Consider the following 24,088-nt stretch of genomic DNA (forward strand, 5'->3'; position numbering starts at 1 on the left):
AATTACATCCGAATATCGGCAATATCCCAGCTATACACGCCCGTTCCTACTCCCAATTTTATCGACACACCCTCGAACCGAAAATACTAAAATCATCCACCTGCTGTTCCAAAACAGATACAACGATATCAAAATATGAAACGCTAAAGAAATATTGGATCACTGCTGGTGCTACAAAAAAAAAAAAAAAAAAAATTGATAAAAACAAAAAGGAACAATCCACACTGCGGATTCATGTTTTTTGTTTTCAATCTTGCGCCAAAACTTTAATTCCTGAATAAGATTGCGTGGAATAAGCAATAGTGCGAATCAAAGTGAACGATTAACGGCAAGTAAAATATTGAATTTGTTTTAAATTTATTTTCATAAAGACGCAATTCGTCGTTGTTTAACTGATACAAAAACGATCAAATGAATTTTTTCTCACAAATTCTAGCGGCTTCACGCGTTGGTTAAACAAAGAATTGAGAGAAGGCCAGTTAAGGTCTTACCGGCCGGATATTCCTAACCAAACTAAGTGTCGGTGAAAATATTGAACACTACGCGATGAGATATAAATCTGAGAAAATCGATCGTAACCAAGTCGATAAGACGATTTTTGTTTTTTTTTTACTAATAACAATGCCAAAAAGTTGTTGATAAATTTTCTGAACAACAATTTTGCCAAAAAACTCCAGTGAAAATTTTTCAATTTCACGTAAAATGAATTCATTGATTTTTCGAATACCGGTGAATTTTTTTTTGCTACGAGTTTTCAGCGATTTTGAAAAAACCGTTTTCGAGAATTTAAAATATTTTGAAAAATGGATCAATGGTCCTGAATTTTTTAATAGATTTTCGTAAATGATTATATATTACACCGAAGAAGTTCTATAGCCACGGAAAGAATGGTTTCATAAATAGAGCGTTGGAAAATTTCGGACAACAGAATTATTGCAAATCATCAAAAATTCAAAAAAAAAAAAATTCATAGCTAGTCAGAAAAATCAATGAATTCATTTTGTATGTAATTAAAAAATTCACTCCAAGGATTTGGTTCAAAAATATTTCTTCAAACAACTGATCAACAATTTCTTGGCATTAATATTATTCGAAACTAATCATCTTATCAACTCGGTCACGATTGATTTTTTTCTCAGTTTTTCATCTCACCGCAAATTTGTCTTCAATAGTTTCACCGAGATAGACTTTTGGTTGTGAATATCCGTCCAATAATACCTTAATTAAAGTATTAAATCGCTAAAAACGTTGATTGTTAAACAGTAATCTCAGTTGCAAAAACAAAGGCGATTTCGTGAAAAATTTGTCCCGAATTGCAATACCAACAATATTTGAACAGTTTTTTTTTTTTTAACGATACCTGTTTTCCTGAATTTTTCTAGTTACTGTAAAAAATGAAATTTTTCTCAGTGCATGCAGTTTAGATAATAATCTTCAGAGTCCCGATAGTCCGAGTATCCGTTGCGAGTCGATGAACAAAGTTCGCGAGGTGATCAACCGTTAAATGTTCTGTCACGTTTTTTTTTCCCCCCGCATCCCCCTGACACCCTAAATGCCTAGAGCCAGGGGCGCCCTTGCGTGCAGTCGATTTAGTTTCGTTTAATTTTGCGAAGGTCAGGGACGAAGCCGAGCCCGGAGGACATCGTTTTCGGCGATGAAGCGTGAAGCCGCGGTGTCGAGGCGCCAGAACTTTGTTCGAAACGAGTTTGGCAGCGAACTGGAAGGGCGATTCGGACAGGTTGAAATGAGGTGTAAGAAACTTGCGTATATAGGTATACATGTTCGTATTTGACGGTTTCAGATTAGGGCAATCCCGTTTTTTTTTCCATTTTACCGCAACAATTAATGCCCGAACGTCGGTTTTTTCTTTTCGAATTAAAAATCTTTATCAAGTCTTTTCAGCTCACGTTCACAACGAAATATTGAAATAACGTGAGTGAAAAACGTACACTTGTTACAGTTTCTTCGCAGAATTTTCTTTTCCAAAAATAACCGTGTAACAATGCGAATTAACAATTGGATTGGATCCATTTTGATGCAAATAATGACACATTTATAGATCTTGGAAAGTGGCTTCGGTCCGACATTTTCAACGAAAGTTATAAAAAGTTCTGACTTTTCAAAAAGTTATCACGATTGTTTTTGAAGATTATTAATCAACTGTGTGCACCATTTTATCCATAAAGGACCGTGCTCTAGATTATTACGGAAAATTGTAAATTTCAATACGCCGTCGAAACTTCACAGTTGAAAGCTGATTAGTTTAGACTTTGTCTAAATTGTAAAACACACGAGTATAGAGAGACAGACAACTTTTTGCGAGTAATTCAATTACTTCTGTTCAGTTAAGCCGAGTTTATACCGAGCGACGTTCATAGTTAAATAAAGACTCGGTTAGGGTATTAAATTTTTTCTCACTAGATGGCATCCTTCGATATTTCGTATCCCATCATTCGTCACTTTAATTTGAAACAGCTAGTTTGGTATATTTTATTCTCTACATACTATACCGAGAAGTTTTAATCGAAGGATCTGCTCGATTTTCGCAACCGTCTAGTTTACAAGCGCAGCCAACTTCGTAAAAATGTTACCAGAATTAATAGGCCGGCCGTTATTAACAGGTTAGAGGTTACGGTTAACTGTCACTTGTCAGCCGGTTGATTCTAGGGAATTTCTTCTGGTCAGTGAAGGTTTGCTTCAGGATGCCAGCACGGACGTCAGCCAATCAAAACTAAGCAAGTTGAATCTCGCTCCTTACGAGCGGATCTTTTCAAGAAAACCTCTCGTTACGAAACTCAACGTATCTCCGTATATTCGCTTATAACTCCAGAACTACGACTTCTCACCAGATTCTAGGCTATATTTAATTACGACCAGATCAGTAGGTTTGGATACGAAACGATATTTGTAAGCCAATACGACTGTGATGCGAATGCTGACTAAACTCTTACGGATCTATGGAGGAAAGTTACTTTATAAAATTTTTAAGATTTCGATAAACTCTGTAAAAAAGTCTGCCAAGCCATAACTGTGTCAATTAGTTTTCCCATAAGCAGCATTAGAAAATATTCGCGTGCCGATAGTGCGATGCCGATATATTATACTTGTGTGCACAGAGAAAAATTTCATTTCTTACAGTAACTAGAAAAATTCAGTAAAACAGGTTCGAAGTACGAAAAACGCGGCACGCCTAACCATTTTGCGCTATCGTCGATCCTTTTTTGGTTATCGCAACGCAGAATTAGTTTGTTCGATTGACTCGACTTTTTTTTTTTAGTCAAACAAGGCTTTAACGTTAATTCATTGTTGCACAAAACTAATTTTCATTTCGTACCTGGAACTGTATTTTTCGATTATGGTAAAAAATGAAAACAGTCAGGTACCGAGCGTTAACCGGAACTAAAAGATTTCTCTCAGTGTGCAAAAACGTAGGTGAGAATCGGTAAAGGAGGTGACAACATCTGGCCATTACAATGATATAACGTCCGACTTGACCATATCTCACCCCCCGTTTCTCCCGCGACATCATTTTTATACCTTTATACCCCATTAAATCGGGGGAAAACCCGTCGGACCTTTGCACCGGAGTAGAATAAGAATAAGAAGTAATAGAACGTGGGAGGAAAGGAGAGCCGGGGCGGCACGCTGTCGCCCCATACTTTTTGATTAAGGTGACTCTACTGCCCGAGATGGTGCCGCCGCCGACTCCGTTCTACCAACTCGATTCAATTACTTTCAATTGTGCTATACGCACCGGAACGACGACGCTACGTGATAATGGGGCCCAACTTTCGTCACTCCGGATTATAACCTGCACCGGCGTTGAAAAGAATCGCGGAGGCTCGATGGCTTTTGCAAGCTTCTGCAAGCTCCCTAAATCGGTGGGACCACGTGACGCCGAGTTTCTTTTTCGCAGATTCTTACGAGCTTCCATTCAGCGAAGAGCTTTTTCTTTCTTCGCTCGGTTTCGCTTTTTATTTTTACTTTGTTTTTATTACCGTTTCTTCTTCTTTTTTTTTTTTCTTCTTCCTCATCTTCTTTTCACCCCCTCTTCTTTATTCTCTCTCTCTCGCTCTCTCCGTCTGTCCGTCTGCCTGCTTCATTCTTTTTCGCACCAACGCTTCACCGCTCACCTCGAGCAGCGCTCTTCGTTCACCCTGCATAAATGAGAACGTGTTGTGTCTGCAATGACCCAGCAATTCTCTCCAACTCTGCACCCGACTCTCCTTTATATTATACTCGTACTCAATGCAAGCATGTGTAATACGTGTATGGTACATATGGTACCGAACATCGCCAGCTTCCTCATTTAGCAAACTGCCAATTAATTTAACGTCGAATTTGTTCAATATCGCCTTCTACGGTAGCGGATAATTTTATATCTGTACGTACGTATCTAGTCGATAATGCTGATCGAAGAGTTTTCATTTTTTTCATCGAATTCTCTAATGGGTATAATTAATTATGTAGTATGATGGTTAACTGATCAATTTCTTAATATAAATATAAAGAGAAAATCAGGCTGGCGGTGATCGTTGGAAAACTTTCGACGAATTTTCAGTGAAAATAAATTTTGATGCTGAAATGTAAAAAAAAAAAAAAAAAAAAATCCAAGTAATAATATCTCCCCGCGGCGATTCTCATTTTATTCAAAGTTCGGTGGATGGATAATTTCACAGTGGGAGAAAGAAACTTGATACGACCGATGTTTTGACACCGATGAATTCTAAAACTTGGAACTTCTTTAACGAATCGCAAAACTCTCCCGCGACTAATCAAAATTCACCCAACGAATAAATGGTCTTGCATGTTTGTGGGAGAAACGATCATTTTCGTCGTAAGCTTGCAGCTATCCACAATCAGTAACCATACGAATAATTATCGATTATCAGTAATAAGACACAAGATCGAAGGATAAAATCTTTGTAAGAACGTCCGGATTTGTCAATCAAATAAAAAATTAATTAATATGTCCGTAGCGTTTCCTATCCTGTAAAAAAAATGGGACGTTGTAGAAAAACAAAACTTGAGATTTGAAAACGGTGGATTGAAATATCAAAACGTAATTAGCCGCAAGTTATATCCTTGGCGGCAGAAGGAAATGAAGGGTATATTATAGGAATCCTGACTAATATGCGCGATCTACGCTCGAGTAATTTATATGTAGTTACGAAAAATTAATACGAATATACGGGACATTCCGTGTCAACTCAACCTGGATCTGACCCTCAACCTCTCTGATTTGGTTCGCGATTTTTATACGATTGTTTTCAATCTCGGAGGCATTAAATTTTTTTTCTTTTCTTTTGTTTTATTCAAAATTTTTCGAATCGATTGGAAATATCTGAAATTTAAACAAAAAAACGAATATATTGATCGAGACGATTTGAAAATCTGAAATAATTCTGAAAAATCGTGTGTCCGGTATCAAAATTGTTGAGCTTTGATTTAGGGCAGGCTGGTTTTCTCTGTTTGTTTCTTTCGAGCTCTTTTTCAAAGAAACTTAAAAAACAATTGTTAAAAAGAAAGAAGAATTAGAAGGAAGAGTCAGTTTTCTACACACAATCGGTCAAACATTTTTATAGGTAACATCGGATTTTTGAGAATGTTTTCAGTTTTATAAATTGTGTCAATTAATATATTGGCTTTTAAGAATTGTTTATAATTCAAGTCGATTCGAAGAATTTGAAACAAAAAACATAATTATAAAAAAAAAAAAAAACGTCTTTGAGAGTCAAAACAGTGACGTAAAAATTCGTCAACCGAATCAGAGATGTTAACGGTCAGACTCGGATTGAATTGGCATGGAATGCCCGATACATTTGTGTGTGTATATAGATGATTAGTATAACGAGGCACGAAAAGAGAATTCTGCAGGTAAATTCGCGGAAAGCGTGTAACGGATTGCTCGCGCCATTTGTACAACTATACCAGAACCAATTTCTAAATGTGCAGAAGCTTAATTTCCCGGCCATCTGCACAAAGTTTTCCCTCCTTCTCACCGCTTGGTCTGACGCCAACTTGTTCTCATAGTTCCGTTCACACATAACTACAGCAGCGAAGCATCCTCCTCTGCAAGATTTCGACCTGCGCTAAGGGGTCGTAAAATAATTTGAAATTATTCACGAAAACTGTAAAGTAATCGGCAAATTTTCGAATCTACTTCCGTATACCATATAAATTTGAAAAACGACTATTTACATTAAAGTTACTGATACTACAATGAGAGAAATTTCATTTGTCATAGTAAGTAGAAAAATGCATACACAAAATGCTAAATCAATTTGAGGCAATAATGATCTATGCAATATTATACATCTTAACAACTTTATACAAAATTATCGTTCGGATTTCTTTATTGTTTTTCTTCAGCTTATACGGCATGTTTTCTAATTTTCAACAGCTACCTACACAGTGGAAAAAAAAAAACGGCAAGACACAAGCAGTTTTCCCTCATTTTACAATAACTTCAAACTCATTTTCAACACGTTATAAACAAAAATATGTACTAACGTTAATTTTAAGTACACCTTATTTAGTTAAACTTTAGATAACGGTGATAAGAAATATATTAATCAGTGCAAAAAATTTTCATAAAACCCTAAACCCTGAAATTTATTAATTTAATGACAAATACCCAGAAATAGAATTAGATCAAAACTTCATTATTGTACATCCACATTCCGCATTGTTTCTTCTAAGAAATAGAAAAGTCGTTCATTATACATTTTCAATTTTATCGTTTAATATTATTCTGCCTTTATATTGTTTTCAATTATTATACAAACTACGTTCAACTCTCTGTTTTGCACACCGTGCGGAAAAATACGCTTGCAACCCCTGTAATAAATACCGATTATTTTTAATACCAGCGAATCTCTCTCTCTCTCTCTATCTTTTTGTCAGGACTAATCGCGAGCCAAAGGCGATTCGCCATTGGTGCACAGAGCCGCACGGCACGACACGAGAGACGAATTCGCACGCGTGTATAAAGCTCGTATATAAAAATACACACACACACATGTATATATATATATATACATACGTATATATAGGCACACGAACATACATTTCTACACTTGACTCGGTTCTGGGCAAGAGATACCTTATCTCGCAGTTTCACGCCGCGCTGGCTTAATACCCAATTTCATCCAGGCTTCATTTTTTCGCATTTTTTTTTTTCTTTTCTCTTTTTCCTTTTTCTATCCCCACCTTCTCTCTCTGTCTCTCTCTTCGTTCTTTTTTTCCCCATGTTTTAATACATGTATAAAAACAGTTTGGTTAGAAAAAATATTGGATACCTTAATCGTAGGTCAGATATTACGTGGAGAAAAATGTGTGTAACAAATGCATGTGATATATTACAAGCAGAATATTATATGTATATACATCGACTTGAATATACGGTCTCAACTATTAACTTTTGACCTGATATTCGGGGTGAAAATTACGGTCCAACTGTGTAAGTCTACGTTGGAGTACAAAAATTTTTCAGTTCTCAGGTCTTTAGGGCCTTGATGCTTATGCGAAACGCGTTAATCAATTGTATTTCGTTTAAGAATCGAACCTTGAGTTTTGGAATTTTTGGACGTCGTGTCGTCGGAGAAAAAAATTTGAATCGATCGGTTTTTCGTGTGAAAAAAATTTGATCCTGCTCGATATAAAATTTATTTGAAGATTAATCCTCAGGGGTTGCCTGAATTTAAAATTTTTCAAAAACACTTTAACTCGTGTACAAGCACATAATTGCATAATCGTAATAATTATATTATACAACGTTAGTCGCAAACTGTCTGTATATTTTTTTTTTCCACTAGTTCCACTCGACTAGATCCAAATCTTTATTACAACGTAATAAAATCAACTTAAAATTTAAGTCCGCATCAAAAAGACGTCGAAAATTCGAAACGACCGCTGAAGAGATATTTTCAATCCAGTTATTCTCATTCCTCCAAAGATAAATATTCAGTTGGATGCTTAGAAAAAACCGCATTCCATTGTCGCAAACATACATCAGTCGATGTGCAGGAAATTAAAAAATTTCCCCACCATTCGAGAATCTACGTACGTATCATAGTTGTTTGTTTGGCAGCATTACAACCCGTGGAATGAAGGGTGTGATAAAAAATGTGAAGAGAAATAACTCTATTAATCAAAGCGACGCTCCGTATCTACTATCAACAGCCGTTTGTAATTCGAATTTTGTTAAATTTCATAGTACTATGTGTACATAGATATACATCTATCTATATGGGTAATGGGGTAATGGGTATACAATGTATATGGGGCGTTCCGCGTCAAACTAGCAGCCCGTGTACATTTTCGATTTTAATCATTTTTTAGTACGATGTTCGTACCGATCCAAAAGGGTCTCGGGATTTGTTTCGGATTTTTTTAGCCACCGGTGAAATTTGAAAAAAAGATTGAAAACCAATTCCGAAAACGACTTTTTTTTTAAATCTGGAAAAAATTCACAGACCGATTCTATGGTTTAAAATGTGATTTTTAAGAACCACACGACAATGGGATCTCAGTGTTTGCAATTTTTTTAGCAACTTTTAGTCTTTCCATGTCGGAATTGGATTTTTTATTTTTTTTTTAATTTCTTTATTCACCGATCTAAATAGATCACGGATTCATGAAAATAACGTGATTCTGCAATCTATTTAGATATAGGCACATAAAAAATAAAAAAAAGCAAAAACAATTCCGACGTAGTAAAACTAAAAACTTACGAAAATAATCGTAAATATTGACATCCCATCATCGTGTATTGTTCAAAAATCACATTTTGAATCATATAATCAGTGTGAACTTCTAAAAATTAAAAAACATTGGCGTTTTTTCAATTGGTTACGCGATTATGTATAAATTTCACCGGTGGCTGAAAAAATTCTGAAAAAATTCTCGACACCGTTTTGAGTTTGTGAGAACATCATGTTGAAAAATGATCAGAATCTAAGAAGGTGAAGTACACGAGCTGTTAATTTGACGTGGAATGTCCTATATACATACACAAAAGCGGTGCGACGGTACGACTTTTTGTTATATATCTATAGGTATGTGTCATTCGAAAGTTTGAAAATTTTTTTCAATTATTTATAAATTTATTTCTCACATCTTTACCTCTTATTTCTTTTTCTTGCCAGTCCGATTGACGTCACTTTCATCGCAGAGCATAGTATATTTTTTTTCAGCGATTCTTACGAGAGGAACAGCGATATAACCTCACCTTTTGACGAGGAAACCTCTTACGTATTTTTCACGTACAATTGGAGAGGGGTCGATTCTTTTTTTTTCTTATCTTTTTATCGTTTTATTTGTTCGTTTCTTTTTTTTCTCTCCCCGTGTTTGTTATTCTTTCCGTTCCTTTTTCCAAAGCTGGGGGACGCAGCGCGATACACGCACGTTGAGAAAAATTCATCCTTACAAATATACATATATATATGCGGAGGAACTGAAGTGGCTGTAATATAATTGGCTGTATGTATATTCAATATCCATTACCGTATACTTATGTTGTATATACATAAAATTGTTTCGGAAAATCTTTTTTCAAGTGGTTCTTTGATGGGCGCCTCAATTTTCAATATTAATTAAAGATAACAACAATCAAACAGTCGGTGGTGGTCTCACTAATAGCAAGAGCTCGAGTAGCAGGTTCGTTTTCAAATTAAATTAAATCATCGGTCCACGGTATAAACAAAGAAGAAATCAACTCGACTTGAGAACACTTGTGAGCCGTACCGTCTGAATAAAAATTTAGGTAAGGAGGATAAACAGTTGAAAAAAATTTCCAGCAATATTTATTACGGCAATAATAATGGTGAACGCGAAAATAAAAACATCCATACCTATGTATGAATGTAATAGAAATGGTTCTGAGCAATTAAGAACGACGAAAGTTAAGACATCGACAATTTAAGAAAAATTTTCACAATTTGAACTTGCGATACGATAAAATTAGTGTTTTTGATTTGAGATCCTTACGTTTTTGGGTTTATTTACATTGTCATAGAAATTTTCAAGGATCGCTTGGAAACCGTTTTAGAAATCCTTATTGTTAATTAACGTTGTAACAACTATTGATAAGAAAATTACATTAGCTTTGTAAAACCAGGCTTGTATGAGGTAAGATTTCTTGAATGATTTTGGAATAATTTTTTGGTGATCTGAGAAAAATGATTTGACAAACATCAGATTCGGATACAGAAGAAAAAAAGACACCAGAATTAATTCTTTTTGAATGTTCTGGTATCATTTGAATTTTGTCGAATTTATTGGAATGTTGTTTCATTCGTGTTCGTTATAAATGTGAAAAATATACGATGAAAGTAAATCTTTCAAAAGATTTTTCCTGACTTTTTTCCTTCTCCTGACATTTCGATTCAGACGGTACTGTCCATAGACCCTTAGCTTGGATTCCGTCAAAGCCGGTCGACGTGACGTCAGCTGACTTGAAATTAGGTGAATCCGCTTGAATTCACTCCAAGTATCGACTGTCAATCGGAATGAAACTCTTCCGTTTTTGGTTAAACGTGCAGAGTAGCTGGCAGAATTGGGATATCTGAAAGTGGATGGAGGCAAAGCGAAGTCGACAGGATGAGCGGAAGGGGGGGAAGATGAAAGTGGAGAACTCGGTTTCCTTCTCCGAGCCGAGTTGCCAATTCGCGAATAGAACCGGGGCAGCGGATGGAAATTGGTTTCGACAAACAGCCAATAAAGATCGAGGGAGGGCCTATAGTTATATACCGGGGGGGTGTAAAACTCAGTGACAATAGGCAACGTGGACGTTCGCCGTCGAAGAAGCCGGCAGGGTTGCCATTCAAGGGAAAATTTCTTATAGTCGAAAGAAAACTGCCCCTCCGAGTCGTTCGGCTTGAAATTCGAAATTGAGTAGAAGAGTGAAGCGACGCAATAGTTACTGTTTTTCGCACGGTTAGTCCGATCAAAACAGATCCGAGTTAAAAATATTCTGGATATCGCTGAATTTTTGTGCAGAGGAATTTTCTACCCTTAGGAACGCAAATCAGAAGTCGTGTTTGAGCTGCATAGCCGTAGTTTCGAGAAAACAGAAAAACTTGACGTTTTTTAGCGTTTTCCTCAAAAACTGCTATCGTATAGATGAAAAATAACTCGACCATCGTGTAGGGAGGAAAATTCTACATCGAATTGTGTCCTCGTGTGTTAGAAACGGAATCAGATTAAAAAATTAATAAAAAAAAAGGAATTAATTCACCAAAATTCCCCAGATTCCGTCGGTAAGTAGAATTTCTTGGCAGCACAAAAATGACTTCAGATGTGAGTTCGGAATATTTTTAATTCCGACCTATTTTGACCGGACTATGTTCCACGTTGACGAAGGAAAAACTTATCGGCAATTTACAGGTATCTATGAAACAAAAAACTGTGCTTCGATTAAGCGAAAGAAATTCATTCCAACACTTCTAAAATTACTCGAACACTGTTTTCGACTTGTTCGAAAAGGAACGAAAACTGACTCGCAGAGTGACTGCGCTTACGCAATATAATCGAAGTTTATTGGTTTGAAGTATCGAACCACGCAGTATATTTTCGTCTGCAAGGCAGGATAGCCAACTCACCTAAAACGAGCCTGAATGCAAATCCCCCAAGGCTTGCGCATGCGCACTCGGAAGCTGAGTCTGTTGATTTTCACAACACGGCAGGGCAGCCAACTCACCGGAAACGAGGCATGAAATGTTAAACTTTCCTGTATCAAGCGGCGATTTGAAATCATGTAAGCTGTCGTCGGTCATCAATCAATTAACGATAATAGGTTTCCATGCCTTCCGACTATTTCAGATCTGTCTAACCTAAAAAACAATCGCATCACGCACGTAACCTCCGTAAGTCACGTTTGGCAGTTAAAGCTCGACTAGGTGGCCAGCCTGTATGAAAATTCCCCAAAGCTTGCGCATGCGCACTCTAAAGCTGAATCTGTTGCTTTTCGCCGTGTCCTCCCGATAAAATAGAATTCTTTCCTCGATAAACAAGCCTCAGGGGAATATCCCATATCAGACGACGTGTCAGCATCCCAAACCGTTACATTCTGAACTCTGAAAACGATTTCGGTGCGCAATTTAGCCTCACGATTGTTCGCCAACGTTCGGCAACTACGCAGAGTCAGAGCGGAGGAAGCGGTGCCCTTTGACGATGGTAATTAGGAGCTGTCAGAGTTTGAGAAGAAGGTGAAACAAGTATGGCATCGCTCCGTATCACCATCCCGATCTCCGAGTTTCTGTTTGTCTCGCGGAAGTCTGAAGCATGCCTCTTCACCCTACGCAGGTATGACGGGGGTACATAGTAACAAGGGCTGCTGCTGCGAAGGGTTTCGCATACCTCCGAGCGAATGGGTATTGTGTCTAAATTGCGGCTCCGAAGGTGACCTTGAATGATATCATCGAGACAGAAGTAATTGGGGTCCCATACGTACGCGTGCCGCGAATGAAAGTCGGTACGAAGGGGATGTTCGACGACAGTGACGAAGGTCTTCGTGCATATCTTTGTACATGTATACGTAGTCATAGTTTCAGACGCGATTTGGTAAGCTGAGAATTTGACGTACCCACACCGAGTATCAAATTCCAGACCAAACAGAGGACGGGCCTTTGAGCACTTATTCCTCGTCATCCCCCCTCCTCTTGAGCCTGTCGTCGCGTATTAGAAAAATCAATTTTCCAACGAAAAAGATTCGCCGTTGTGTTATCATTATTATATTACTTTTCTCGACTGATTTTCTCTCTTCTTTCTCTAATCCATCCTGCCGTAGCGTTTATATTATAGGTACATTACAGTACATGCTACGAGATTAAAAACTTACGGGTGAGATTTTAATTCGAAAAATATCGTTGGAAGTGATTTTTGCCTCTCTTCGTTAATTGATAAATATTCCGTAGGGTTGTGTACACAGGGTCGTTCCATGCCAACTCAACGAGGTTTAAACCCGACTATTTTTAATTTTGTCGAAACTTTTTTAGGTAATCGTACGACGTCTCTAAATCCAATATTTTTCTTTTTCATTAATTTTCACATAACGATTTTCGACTTATGAATATTTAAACATTGTTACAGTTTCACCGTTTTTAATATTCCTGAAAAATTCATGAAAATTCCGTTACTTGTTCGGATAATTTTAAAATCAACGCTGTGATCGAAATTGTTTTTTTTTTTTTACTTATCTTTTGTTTTAGAGTACTCGAAAATTTTCAACGCACAAAAAATACGATTTTACTTCAAGTTTTTCAAAAATAAACTGGTAACATACTAAATCAATTAATACTAATCCTGGAATGAAAATTAAAATTTCTTCTATAATTCTATAAGATATTGGAAAGTTTCGGACTGCTAAGAAAAATGTAGGAAACAAATTATTTCATCGTGTAAACGATATTGAAAAAAATTTTCGCAACTTTTAAATTCTTCGACATTTTTCAACTATTATGTTCGACTATGAAAAATTTTCGTGCAAATTGAATATGGCAGTCAGAATCTGGTCAAGCGGGCATAGAATGTGCCATACAAAATCAAAAATCGCGATGGTGTCTGGTTAGAATTAGTTTTGCACCGTTAAATTAAACTGTTTTCTATTATTCAACGTACTCGCTTCACAGAAACCACAGCAGATCTATTGTTAAAAAAACTTTTCCTGCTTTTCATATATACTGAGGTATATTGTGCAGTACATAGTATATATATATATATATATATATATAGGTATATATAATACGCTCGCATGCGTATGCATGTCAAATATTGTGAAATATTGCTTTCCGCCTACCGGCTTTCCGTCCTTGTAATATAGAATAGAATGTATATGTCTACTATATTCAGAACGAAGAAATATACCGAGTAAAAGCAACTTTCTCGCTTCTCTTTCAAACTTCCTTCTCTCTCTCTCTCTCTCTCTATTTTTCGGTCTCTTTCTCGCGTTACAATAGTACAGGGATAAATTTCACAATCCGAATATCAAATTCATTGAATCATCGAATTCGATGAATTATATTTTGTGTAATAATCAAAAACTGCAACCTAAGAATTACTCCTCAGTCGCAGATGTAAATAAATGAATGAATCTGTTATTTTTTTTTTTGTAATGACGCGTTAGAATAATTCGATTTGTAAGATATGAAAACTGTCAGATATCGAATGACAAACGCATCGCAGATGAATGAAACGAATATTTCTGATTCCATCGTTTTCAAAAAAAAAAAAAAAATACATTCAAAAAGCTTTTCCGCTGGATCCTTTTTTTTTGTTTATAGATCCTCTGACTATTTTCATTCGAGAACGGCAAGTGATCGCCGACAAGTCATAGTGTGCAGAAATTGTGTAAAATTTTTCGCAACTCTACAGAAAATTAGTCACGAGAGAAAGCGCGAGTCGAAAAGTTTGACGATAAATTAGGTGGTGAAAAAAGGCAGAAAACGGGTTGAGGTATGGAGGATCGGACAGGGAAAACGGTTCGCCAGCAATGGAAGCATCCGTCGGTGCCAATCGTAGAAAAGTTTGGCATTCGGTTAACTCATTGAGTTAATGTGCTTCCCGTGTACCGAGACACGCTTTACTGGCCCATCAGGACGTAGCCGAGTCTGTGTTCCTCGCCATCCCCGACGAGGACCGCTGAACTCACCCCCGGCTCTTTTCGCAATCCGTTTTCCGAGCCAATTCAATCGCACCGCGTCGCTTCACCGACTAATCCCCGGACTTCCGGGCTGCAAGGGAGAAAAAGGCGGTAAACACGCCGCGGTGCACATGTGCGTTGAGATAAAAGGACCTGGTCCTTTTTTTTTTTGCTCCAAAATTATCCCGTCAAGCTGAGAATCAGTCGGTGAAACGCGCCTCGCGTGCCAGGCGAGAGAGGAAAAAAAAGAAAAAAAAAAAACCGTACAGAGGAAACGGTAATACGATTAGCGGAGCGCTAATCGGGTGCAGTTTTTCGGGGTTTGGAAGCTTTTCGGAATCTGAAATTCCCTGAATTTTCCAGGTATTTCAGCATGGTTATAAAAAATTTTTACCAACCTTACAAGAAATATGATGTCGATTAGTAAAATTTTTTTTTTTCATACATTAATATTACTGCCTTTGATATTACTTGGTAATTATCTTACTGTCTGACTATCAATTTACAAACAATAACCTGCGATTTTGAGGTATATCCCTTCAACTTACGCAAGAAGTATTGAAATTTGATTTTCCTGTACTTGTTTCAAAAATTTTTATACCCTTTCACAATTTCTGTATTTCATACTTTGACTTTATGATTGAACATTTTGAATGATCCTGCGATAAAATACATTTACACGTTTTCAAAAATTCGGCATTTGTAACCTTTGAGTATTCCGATCTTTCCTCCACATTGTTACTCCACCTTCCTGCGCCTATTTTATGCATGCATGGGAGAAAGGTGGATGATGACACGAGGAAAGGGGTTTGTCGTAAGGTCTCGTCGGGGACAAAGCGTTGGGTGACTCAGGGGGGTATATATATTAAGGCACAAAGCCGCAGAGAGTGAGTGCGACTCGGAGGCGAAGGAAGATTAAAAAAATGTTTCTCAAAGAAGGAACGCGGAAAAAAATGATGACAGGAAATGGAACAAAAAATTTTCAATCTCTTCTTCAATTTCTCGCCTTCTCGTCGTATTGTTTTCCCTGCCTCGCAAAACGCGAAATAAACGTACATCCGACGCAGTTGAAAAATTTCAAACCGTTCGCTCAGCGAATAGTTTGCAATGAAGAGTCTCTGTATAATAAATTCGGCTCTATGCGGTCAGATTTCCGATCGACTATTTACTCGAATATTTTTAAACATCAAACGAATTATACTCAACAAAGTAAAGTTACAATTCGTTAACTAAAAACCATCAGTAGGTATACAAGGAAAGTTTTCTACACAGATTCCTGCATCGACACAGTTACCGACACTTAGCTGCGACACAAACCCTTTTTAACCTTACTCTTAGACTGATGAGTATCTTCAGAATTCATGAAACAAATTTCATTATTTTTCATTGTTTTTTATATTATTTTTGTTATTATATATCCATCGTGAATCTTGTTCACTATTATGAGCCTTAATCCGTTCACAATTTCCACATTTTGGTGGTTGAGTTGAAAAGTTTCGAACACACCCGGGAATTGGTCGAAAATAAAGAAGGTCGGGCCGGAGTCAAGATAAATACAAAAAAACGGGTCCGCTTCTTTTATGGGAGGACACTGCAGGATCTGTTTAACAACCGGCGAAGCTACGAGAGTCGGTTTAATTACAAAATCGAGTATAAAATGATGCCAAGTTTATTTACAGGCTGCATGTGAGTCTGTGAGTTTGTGTTTGTGTATGTACTTACGAGAATAACGATTCGTACGGGGAAAATCCTCAATCCGAACACGGAGAACATAAATTATACGAGTTTCTGTCGCAGACGGAAAAGAAGAAGGGGTCGTAAATAAGTAAATATATATGGTATATACATTCGGGATTTGAAAGTTCAACCATAAAAGCAGGGGAGACCATAATTCGCGATGGCATTGGAATCGCACACTTTCACAAACGTGCATACATGTCGTATATTTATATGGTTATATAAACGTGTCTGAATATTCTCGTCGAAAAAAGGATGACGTCGTCATTATATATCGAGGGTGATAACAAACTCATAAGATTAATGATTGGAACTCTGCCAACTTGCCGGCCGAAGGTCGAAATTCGCGGTTCAAATTAACGCGATTTTAGAATATTTGACTCTTGTCAATCTAAAATATTTTACGTACGCCGATTGCTGCTAATTTTATCCATCTTAGACGATTATAAATTCATTTCGTGAAGAGTTAGATTAGCATGTTTGTTTTAGTTAATATCGAATAGCAACGATCATGTCGGTAATCTACGAATAGAAAAAAGATTGAATTAGAAATCTACGCGTAAAAGTTTACCTGGAGAAAAATAAACAGGTGATAGCGAAGATACTAATTGTATCAATTTTTTCGTTTTGTTTTGGTTTTTTTTTTCCTAATGACTATCTCACAATCAGACGTGATTAATCAAAACTCAACCTACCGCAGGTATAAATTATCAGTAATAAACTTGATGTCTAATTGACAAACAAACGTTACGAGAAAAACTGCAATTTTGCTCGTTTGACTCAGAATATTGTAAAACGTGCGAATGCTTAATGATATGAACGAAAAAGCAAAACCTAAAATTTGTTCTTATGGTACGTTATGCAATGATTTTGGAAAATCAAACTTCACAAAATCAATTGATTTTAGGTTTTCAAAATTTTTACACGCAGTTATCATAAAAGTCTTATTGTTAGGTAAAATCGATAAAACTGTAAAAAATATATTGAGTAAGTCGAAATTTTCTCCCAACATATTTCCATTGAACAAGTCTATTGTATGATTTCGAAATGAATGCAACGAAGTTGTATTTCGACTCTTTTTTTAGCATGGATATTTTCAAGTATTGTTTGAAAAGACTTTTTTTCAACAGTTGTGTCATGAAAATAAATGAAAATAGATTTCCACATGTTCGATACAGCAAATTTGACAATTTATGAGGATCTGTTCCGCGAGAAAAATGAGCCCAAAATCAATGAATTCAGATAAAAACCAGAATTTCATCAGATTGTACGTTAATTCTGATCATAAAGCCTTTCCTTGAATTGTTGAGATATTGCACGTTGGTAAAAAATAAATACTTTTTATTTATTCTATTGGAAGATCACAAATTATTATTTCCGTAAGCTGTAGCGTAGATTCATTTGTTAGTAACAAATCGAAAAATTTTGAAGTATTTATAAGAAGGCTTAGATATTGATGCTTGATTTCAAAACGTTTTAAAATAGTAAAAAATTCCGCAGTATCATTCGACTAAACTCTACGATGGCTTATTTCCTTCAAGACTATCTTTCATGAATTAATTAAAACACTTTTTGTCCATTGCGTCAGCATTGTAAATTATATTTAATTTTGCAACATTGTATTGATGTTGATTACGATTTAAAAAAAAAATAACAATTTCGAACTGACTACTGAAAGAAAAGGAAATCTGTTTCAGCGTTTTTACAGAAAATATAGTCTTCCGAATAAAACGAGCCTTCGTAGAATAAAATGAAACAAATATGCAATATTTTCATCGATTCAGAAGCGATCAGAAACGAATCGACATCGATTACTAACCTTTCGTTAATACTTCCAATATTTTCTATTCTTGTGCTTTCAAGAATATTCCCGTAGCTTAAGTTTACAAAAATTCATTAACTAAACGACCATCTCCTAACGAAATTTATAAGCAAAAGCATTTACTTTCAGGCAGCAACTATAACCTCCTCAAACCGCACAAACTAATTTTCTTCGCGTGATTGGAATCGCGTCGTTCAGTTGATGACTCGCGTTTAAATCGCGACGGATCAGCCAATCATGCACACGTTCTATATAACATATTTCAATATGATTACGCGTTACAGAAGGAGGGGGAGGAGGGTGGTGGTGGGTTGAGGGTAATTAGTGCCCATCAATTAGGTTGCTCTCTGCGTGACGCGTGCGTCGAATTTGCATTGTTAGCGAAACGGGAGTGCATCGATCGCGTTTCAACGTGACAGTGCGTGTGTGTGCGTGCGTGTGTGTGTTCAGATATTCACATAACCGTGTAAAAATAAGCTTTGCTAATTACGCGAAGGCAAAAGGTCAGGATCGAGCGATGACAGACGGGGATGGTGTGAGATGTTAAAAAAACAAATAATCCCGCCATACCGCGAGGTGTTAATTATTCATCACGCAAATTTCATGCGTCACGTGTAAGAGGAAGAAAATATTGAAAATAATTTCCCTTCGGCAAAGAATTATATTAATTTATAGATTATTAAAAAAGTTTATCGTCTTTTTTCTTGTGCCTCGTTTTCTTTCATTTTTAAAAATCGATTCGTTAATTTACAGAATTTTTCGAAAAATAAAAACAAAGAAAAAAAAAAACATCGAACACAACGATGCGTTATCTGTAGTAAAATCAATACTTCAACCAATTAAAAACTAGCCGTGGCATCTTGCCTTCGCAGACGCGTATCGTCCTACCTTTATGTAACAACCTCCGGGAGAATATAACGCGCGATGCGATGTGATATAATGCACACCTGGATGCGCACGTCAAAAGCAGTAATAGGGGTGTTGAGCTTATTGCCGGCACGCGGGATGATCGATGACGGACGCACAGAGATATATGCTGGTGTTAGTCGATGTAGGTGCATGCCGTGATCGATCGATCCAACAAAGTAATCAAAGATAAAACCTAGCAAATTTACGGTATATCCTGCAGCCACCACTCGTTCGATTCGTATTGTTATATTTAATCCCGACTCAACTACATATAACGTGCACTTTTTTGTACGCCGAAAAGCGGGACGAAAGTGGCAAATTATTCCCCCAATGAGGGAAAAAAGTAGCAGTTTTCCTCCGCATTTGCGGGAAATATGACCTTATATTTCCCGCAAATTAATTTTTCACTTTTTTTCTGGTTTTCTCTCTTTATTTTCCATTTTAAACTACATCTCTTCGTATTGTTATAAGCTTTCGAATATATTATAGTTTTTAGACTGATAGATCACACTTACGCGTGAAAGAAAAATACTTTCATGTCAATAATTTGGCCAGAGTTGAGTCGGAAATTGAATCCTATAACAGGGAATAAATGTTGATCATTTCCTCGCTTACCGCCGGCACTAAACTCACCCGCGGGAATAATCTTCGACTTTATTCCCTTGTTACATAATGTACTATTTTAAAACGGCAGACTCTCGAGTATAACAACAAAGCCTAAAAATTACAAGGTATCCTCTTTTCTGTCGCAATTTTATACGGGGCATTCAATCGACGATCACCATTTTTGATTTTGTTCAAATTTTTCTACACACTTCTCCCAACTGTAAAACAGCACGCTGAATTTTTACAATTTCTCTATTTGACCGATCTTCAAATGTTTGAAATAAGAAATACAATTTTTGATGAATTTGAAAAATGGTCGTTTTCAACATAACTAAATATTTATAAATAATTAACCAGTTGAATAAAAAATTTGAACAAATCCAGCTGATTGTTTTAAAATTCTGACAATTCTGTAAAAATTTTCGAACAAAATCAAACATGATTATGCTCAAGCATGTTTGGCCGAATTGGCGCGAAAGCTCTGCGAGTATATTAAATTCTTTAAAATTAGGGCAATGTTTTTTACTCCTTGTTTTCCCGAAACAATCTATACTGAATAATCGCAACGACGAATACTTTTTACACACATCTCGATTCCCCTTCTTTTTTTTTTTCTTCTTCTTCTTTTGGATTATTATTTTTATTGAGATCATCTCCACCGAGTGAAAAAGGCACGTTGAGACTCATCGCCGCGTGTTGCGCAGTGCAGTGTTCGCTGAGTGTGAAATTTATACGAGATGAATTTTTACACAGTCGACTGCCCTCCCCTCCTCCCCTCCCTCACCGCCGGCTCAATCCTCCAGCATTAATCTTAACCATGATTTTTATTTAGGTTTTCATATTAATAATTTTTCCACCTCTCCAGCGTTTCCCCCTTTTCTTTGAAATTACACTTGGCTCCCGTTTTACGAATTATTATAAATAATTTTTTTATATCATACGTCAGGCGATCGCGACGTCCGCCAAAATACGAAAACGGTGTGACGATAATTGTTATACGCATATAGCTACGTATACATGTAAATATTTCTTACGTATGTACCTAATATCGATGAAAAAATTTATGTAAGTTGGCAAACTATTTGAGAATATTATTCTGTACGGAATGCAATTTTTGCAATTTTTTTTTTTTTTCTTTTTATTTTAGCTGTAATTTTTCTACTTACAAACATTCCAAAAGATAACGAAGATAATTGTTATAAAATTTTTTTATCGCGGTACGAAAAATCTGCAAAAATTTCACTTCACGCCTTGTAACATTATGTCAAATCGGCACCAAATATAGTCAGCAACAGTTTGTCACATCGCCGAAATGTTTTCACTCATAGTGTGGAATAACGTGTATTGCAGATATTTAATCAAAGCATGCGATAGTATAACTCAAATGAATGAAAACCGTGTAACGTTGCGAATAGTTTCAATCAATGAGTGTAAACCTGCGCGCCCATGAATAATGTATGACTCGTCATCAAAGGAGTCGTGATGGTCAGGTTCTTTGACGGTATAATGAGTAAGCGACCAGCGCGTTGCGGGATTAATAATTATCCAGAAAGCTTGGATACGCAGGCACGTAAGCCGTCGCATTGGAAAGTTACAAAGAACATTCGCATAGCGATACGCAGGCGCATACATATTTATTTATATGTACATATATATATATATATATATATGTTGTATTCGGATAAAATTAGAAGGAGACAAAATAGACAAAATTCGAAGGTCTGTTCGAGGGTCAAAACTGGCAAGTTTACTCACCTTCGAGTGTCCCTGTGTAGGCGTGCTGAGTGTTGTAGGCGATGAGCCGCCCTTTTGAACCTTCGAACTCGGCGTCCGACGCGAACAGACCAACATCCCTTACAAGCCTCATCTTGAACACTCTGCAACATTCGACATATATCTTTAATCTTCGTTCCCATCGTATCACGCTTTACATTACGATCATGCGGCGGGAGGGTGGGGGGGGGGGGAGGTACAGCTTGGACATCAACATCAACAAAAATCATACCTATCTGTTGGAGTTTTACATGAAAGAAAATGAAAACACTTGGAGAAATTTGAATTCGAGGAGGAATTTGAACTTGTAAAAGATAAGAATAAATTTTTCGAGTTATACGATTACGAACGAAAAATTTCATTTTTCGACCAACGAATTGTTAAAAAAAAACATTTTATTTAAAAAAAAAAAAAAAAAAGCTTTGGAATTGATATTGAACAATCTAGCCACGACCTCGAATGTATAAGCAGGATTTAACGATTGTGTCAAAAATTTCAAGTCGATCGGATAAAAATCTAGACCGAGGAATCTGCGTCAATGGATTGAAAACGTGGTCACTCGCTACTTATATGCGTCATGATGCCGTTTTGTTATTAATTATAAGCAAAAAAATTCTGAAATGTTCTTGAAACTATAAACAAACAAGTGTTTCCAAGTTTTTGAAAGAGACGTGAAAATGTTTGAAACCCTGCATAAAAGGGGAAAGAATTATTTTTACATCTCTACTACTTTGGGTACTGGCGCATTTTTGTCGTTCACGATTAGTACGATTTTTGTTACTGGAAATTTTTTTCTCTGGCTAATTAGACTGCCTATCTAGTAACTCAGAATATTTCTCCAGTAACTTCGACAAAAAAACTCCGCCAATCTCTCACATTTCCAGAGAAATTGTAAATCCGACAGTGATTTTTTTTTTCCGCGCAGAAGTTCCTACAAACATGTTCTGAAACCTACCAATTTACACGAAGGTTACTTCTTTTTTTTTTTATTTCAGTTGGAACAAGTTCCAAGCCTTAGTTTTCGTGGTACAAAAAACATTCTCCCTCGGACTGGAAAGATTTTTATATTGTACAATAGATGCACAATCTTGTGAGTAGATGAGACAAAAAATGTGACCTTGTTGAAACGATGAGAGAATACCGAGGTTTGCAAGATGTTGAGACGGGTTGGAGAAAAATCGGGGAATTTATTTTCTCGGTAATCGATTCGACGTTGCTTGCTTCCCACGATGTAATCTGACACGTAATAGCTTTCCTCGTTACAATTAATTGTGCAGGTAAGACGATTTCTATGTAAGATATATATATATACCCATTTGTACGTGTTTGCTATGGTTCTTCTTCTCTGCAGGAGACATTTAAGTCACGTATAAGATGTGCATATATATATATATATATATATGTATATTGTATACCCAGGAAAAGAAACAATAGAAGGAATTGGAAAGAAAAATAAATCGGAAACTCGTCTCGATGCCCCGACCGTAATCTTTTCCTCTCTTTTTCTCTTTCCCCGCTGTCTCTCTTTCTCTAACTGTTTCTCCTACCTTCGAGCTTAGGTTTTTATTCACGTTCAATAATATTGAACGGTAAGCTCCAATTAATACGGAAGCCGATTGTAATAATCCAACTTGTTTCAGATACATTTTTGCCGTTTTTCCTTCCCCCTGCTCGATAGATTGAATTAATTAAATCCGCCTGTGCAGTGTAACGAGTTTCTTCGGTAATAATATTTCCCTGGATACCTTCACCTGCAGGTTATTACTCGATTCATACTCACGTATTTGAGGTATGTACATAATATAAATGTATATTATTACATGTACTAAGTCGTGGAAATTTTCAATTACCATAGAAATTGACGGTATATATAAAGTGTAAGGTAGAAAGTTTCTCGCCTGCGTTCGCCGCGAGAAGACGTGAAATGAATTTAAAAAATGCACCGTTCGATACTTGCTAAATAACAAACCGATACACCGGGTACTAACATAGCCTGCATTTTTTATACAAAGATACAAAATCTAAAATATGAATTGAAATCATTACATCAAATTGAAATATTGTCAGTTAAAGGTTGTAGGTACGTACAGTTTATAGGTCGTCATAGAAACTTTAGTTAAATATTTAATTTAATAGTTAAATATTTAACTTCGCAACATTGCACCGATACTGATAGTGATCAACGAATGGCGGTGTTGAACTGACAATATTGAAGAAAAAGTAAATTATTTACATTAACTTTGCAGAAAACAGTATGCTGAATAAAGTGATGCTGAACAGTTGATGCGATAATATTTGGCAATAGAATGATTGAAGAAAAAAAAGTATGGATTTCTTGACAGCAGCCCCGCAATCTCTTCACGGAGCGTGCATGCAGGTTGGAATAATTTACGTATATAGATACGTACGGGTTAACAAGCTCTTAATCTTACCCGCTAAGCCTTCTACGTAACTAATTGATTTATCCTTAGTCTCAGCGGCGTGCAAGGGTCTCCGATCAATACACAGACTAACACATAGAGATCAGAGCCGAGTTCCCAAAGGTTGCATGCACGAACACTTGGTGTTTGAAATCACGTTATGAGGCAGTCGGCGTATCG

The 24,088-nt window shown here is 36.5% G+C and overlaps 1 protein-coding gene across 9 annotated transcripts in view; it reads right to left on the bottom strand.

Annotated features, from left to right (window-relative positions):
- The window catches only part of LOC124215857 (disintegrin and metalloproteinase domain-containing protein 10), a 350,156-nt gene that overhangs the window by 102,266 nt on the left and 223,802 nt on the right, over positions 1 to 24,088 (bottom strand). For all 9 annotated transcript variants that reach the window (XM_046619705.2, XM_046619706.2, XM_046619700.2 and 6 more), the window contains one exon: positions 21,471 to 21,592. In XM_046619705.2, the coding sequence (XP_046475661.1) occupies positions 21,471 to 21,592 (122 nt within the window). The remainder of the gene's footprint in view (positions 1 to 21,470; positions 21,593 to 24,088) is intronic.

This window comes from Neodiprion pinetum, chromosome 4, assembly GCF_021155775.2.
Source record: "Neodiprion pinetum isolate iyNeoPine1 chromosome 4, iyNeoPine1.2, whole genome shotgun sequence".
Taxonomy (NCBI): Eukaryota; Metazoa; Arthropoda; class Insecta; order Hymenoptera; family Diprionidae; genus Neodiprion; species Neodiprion pinetum.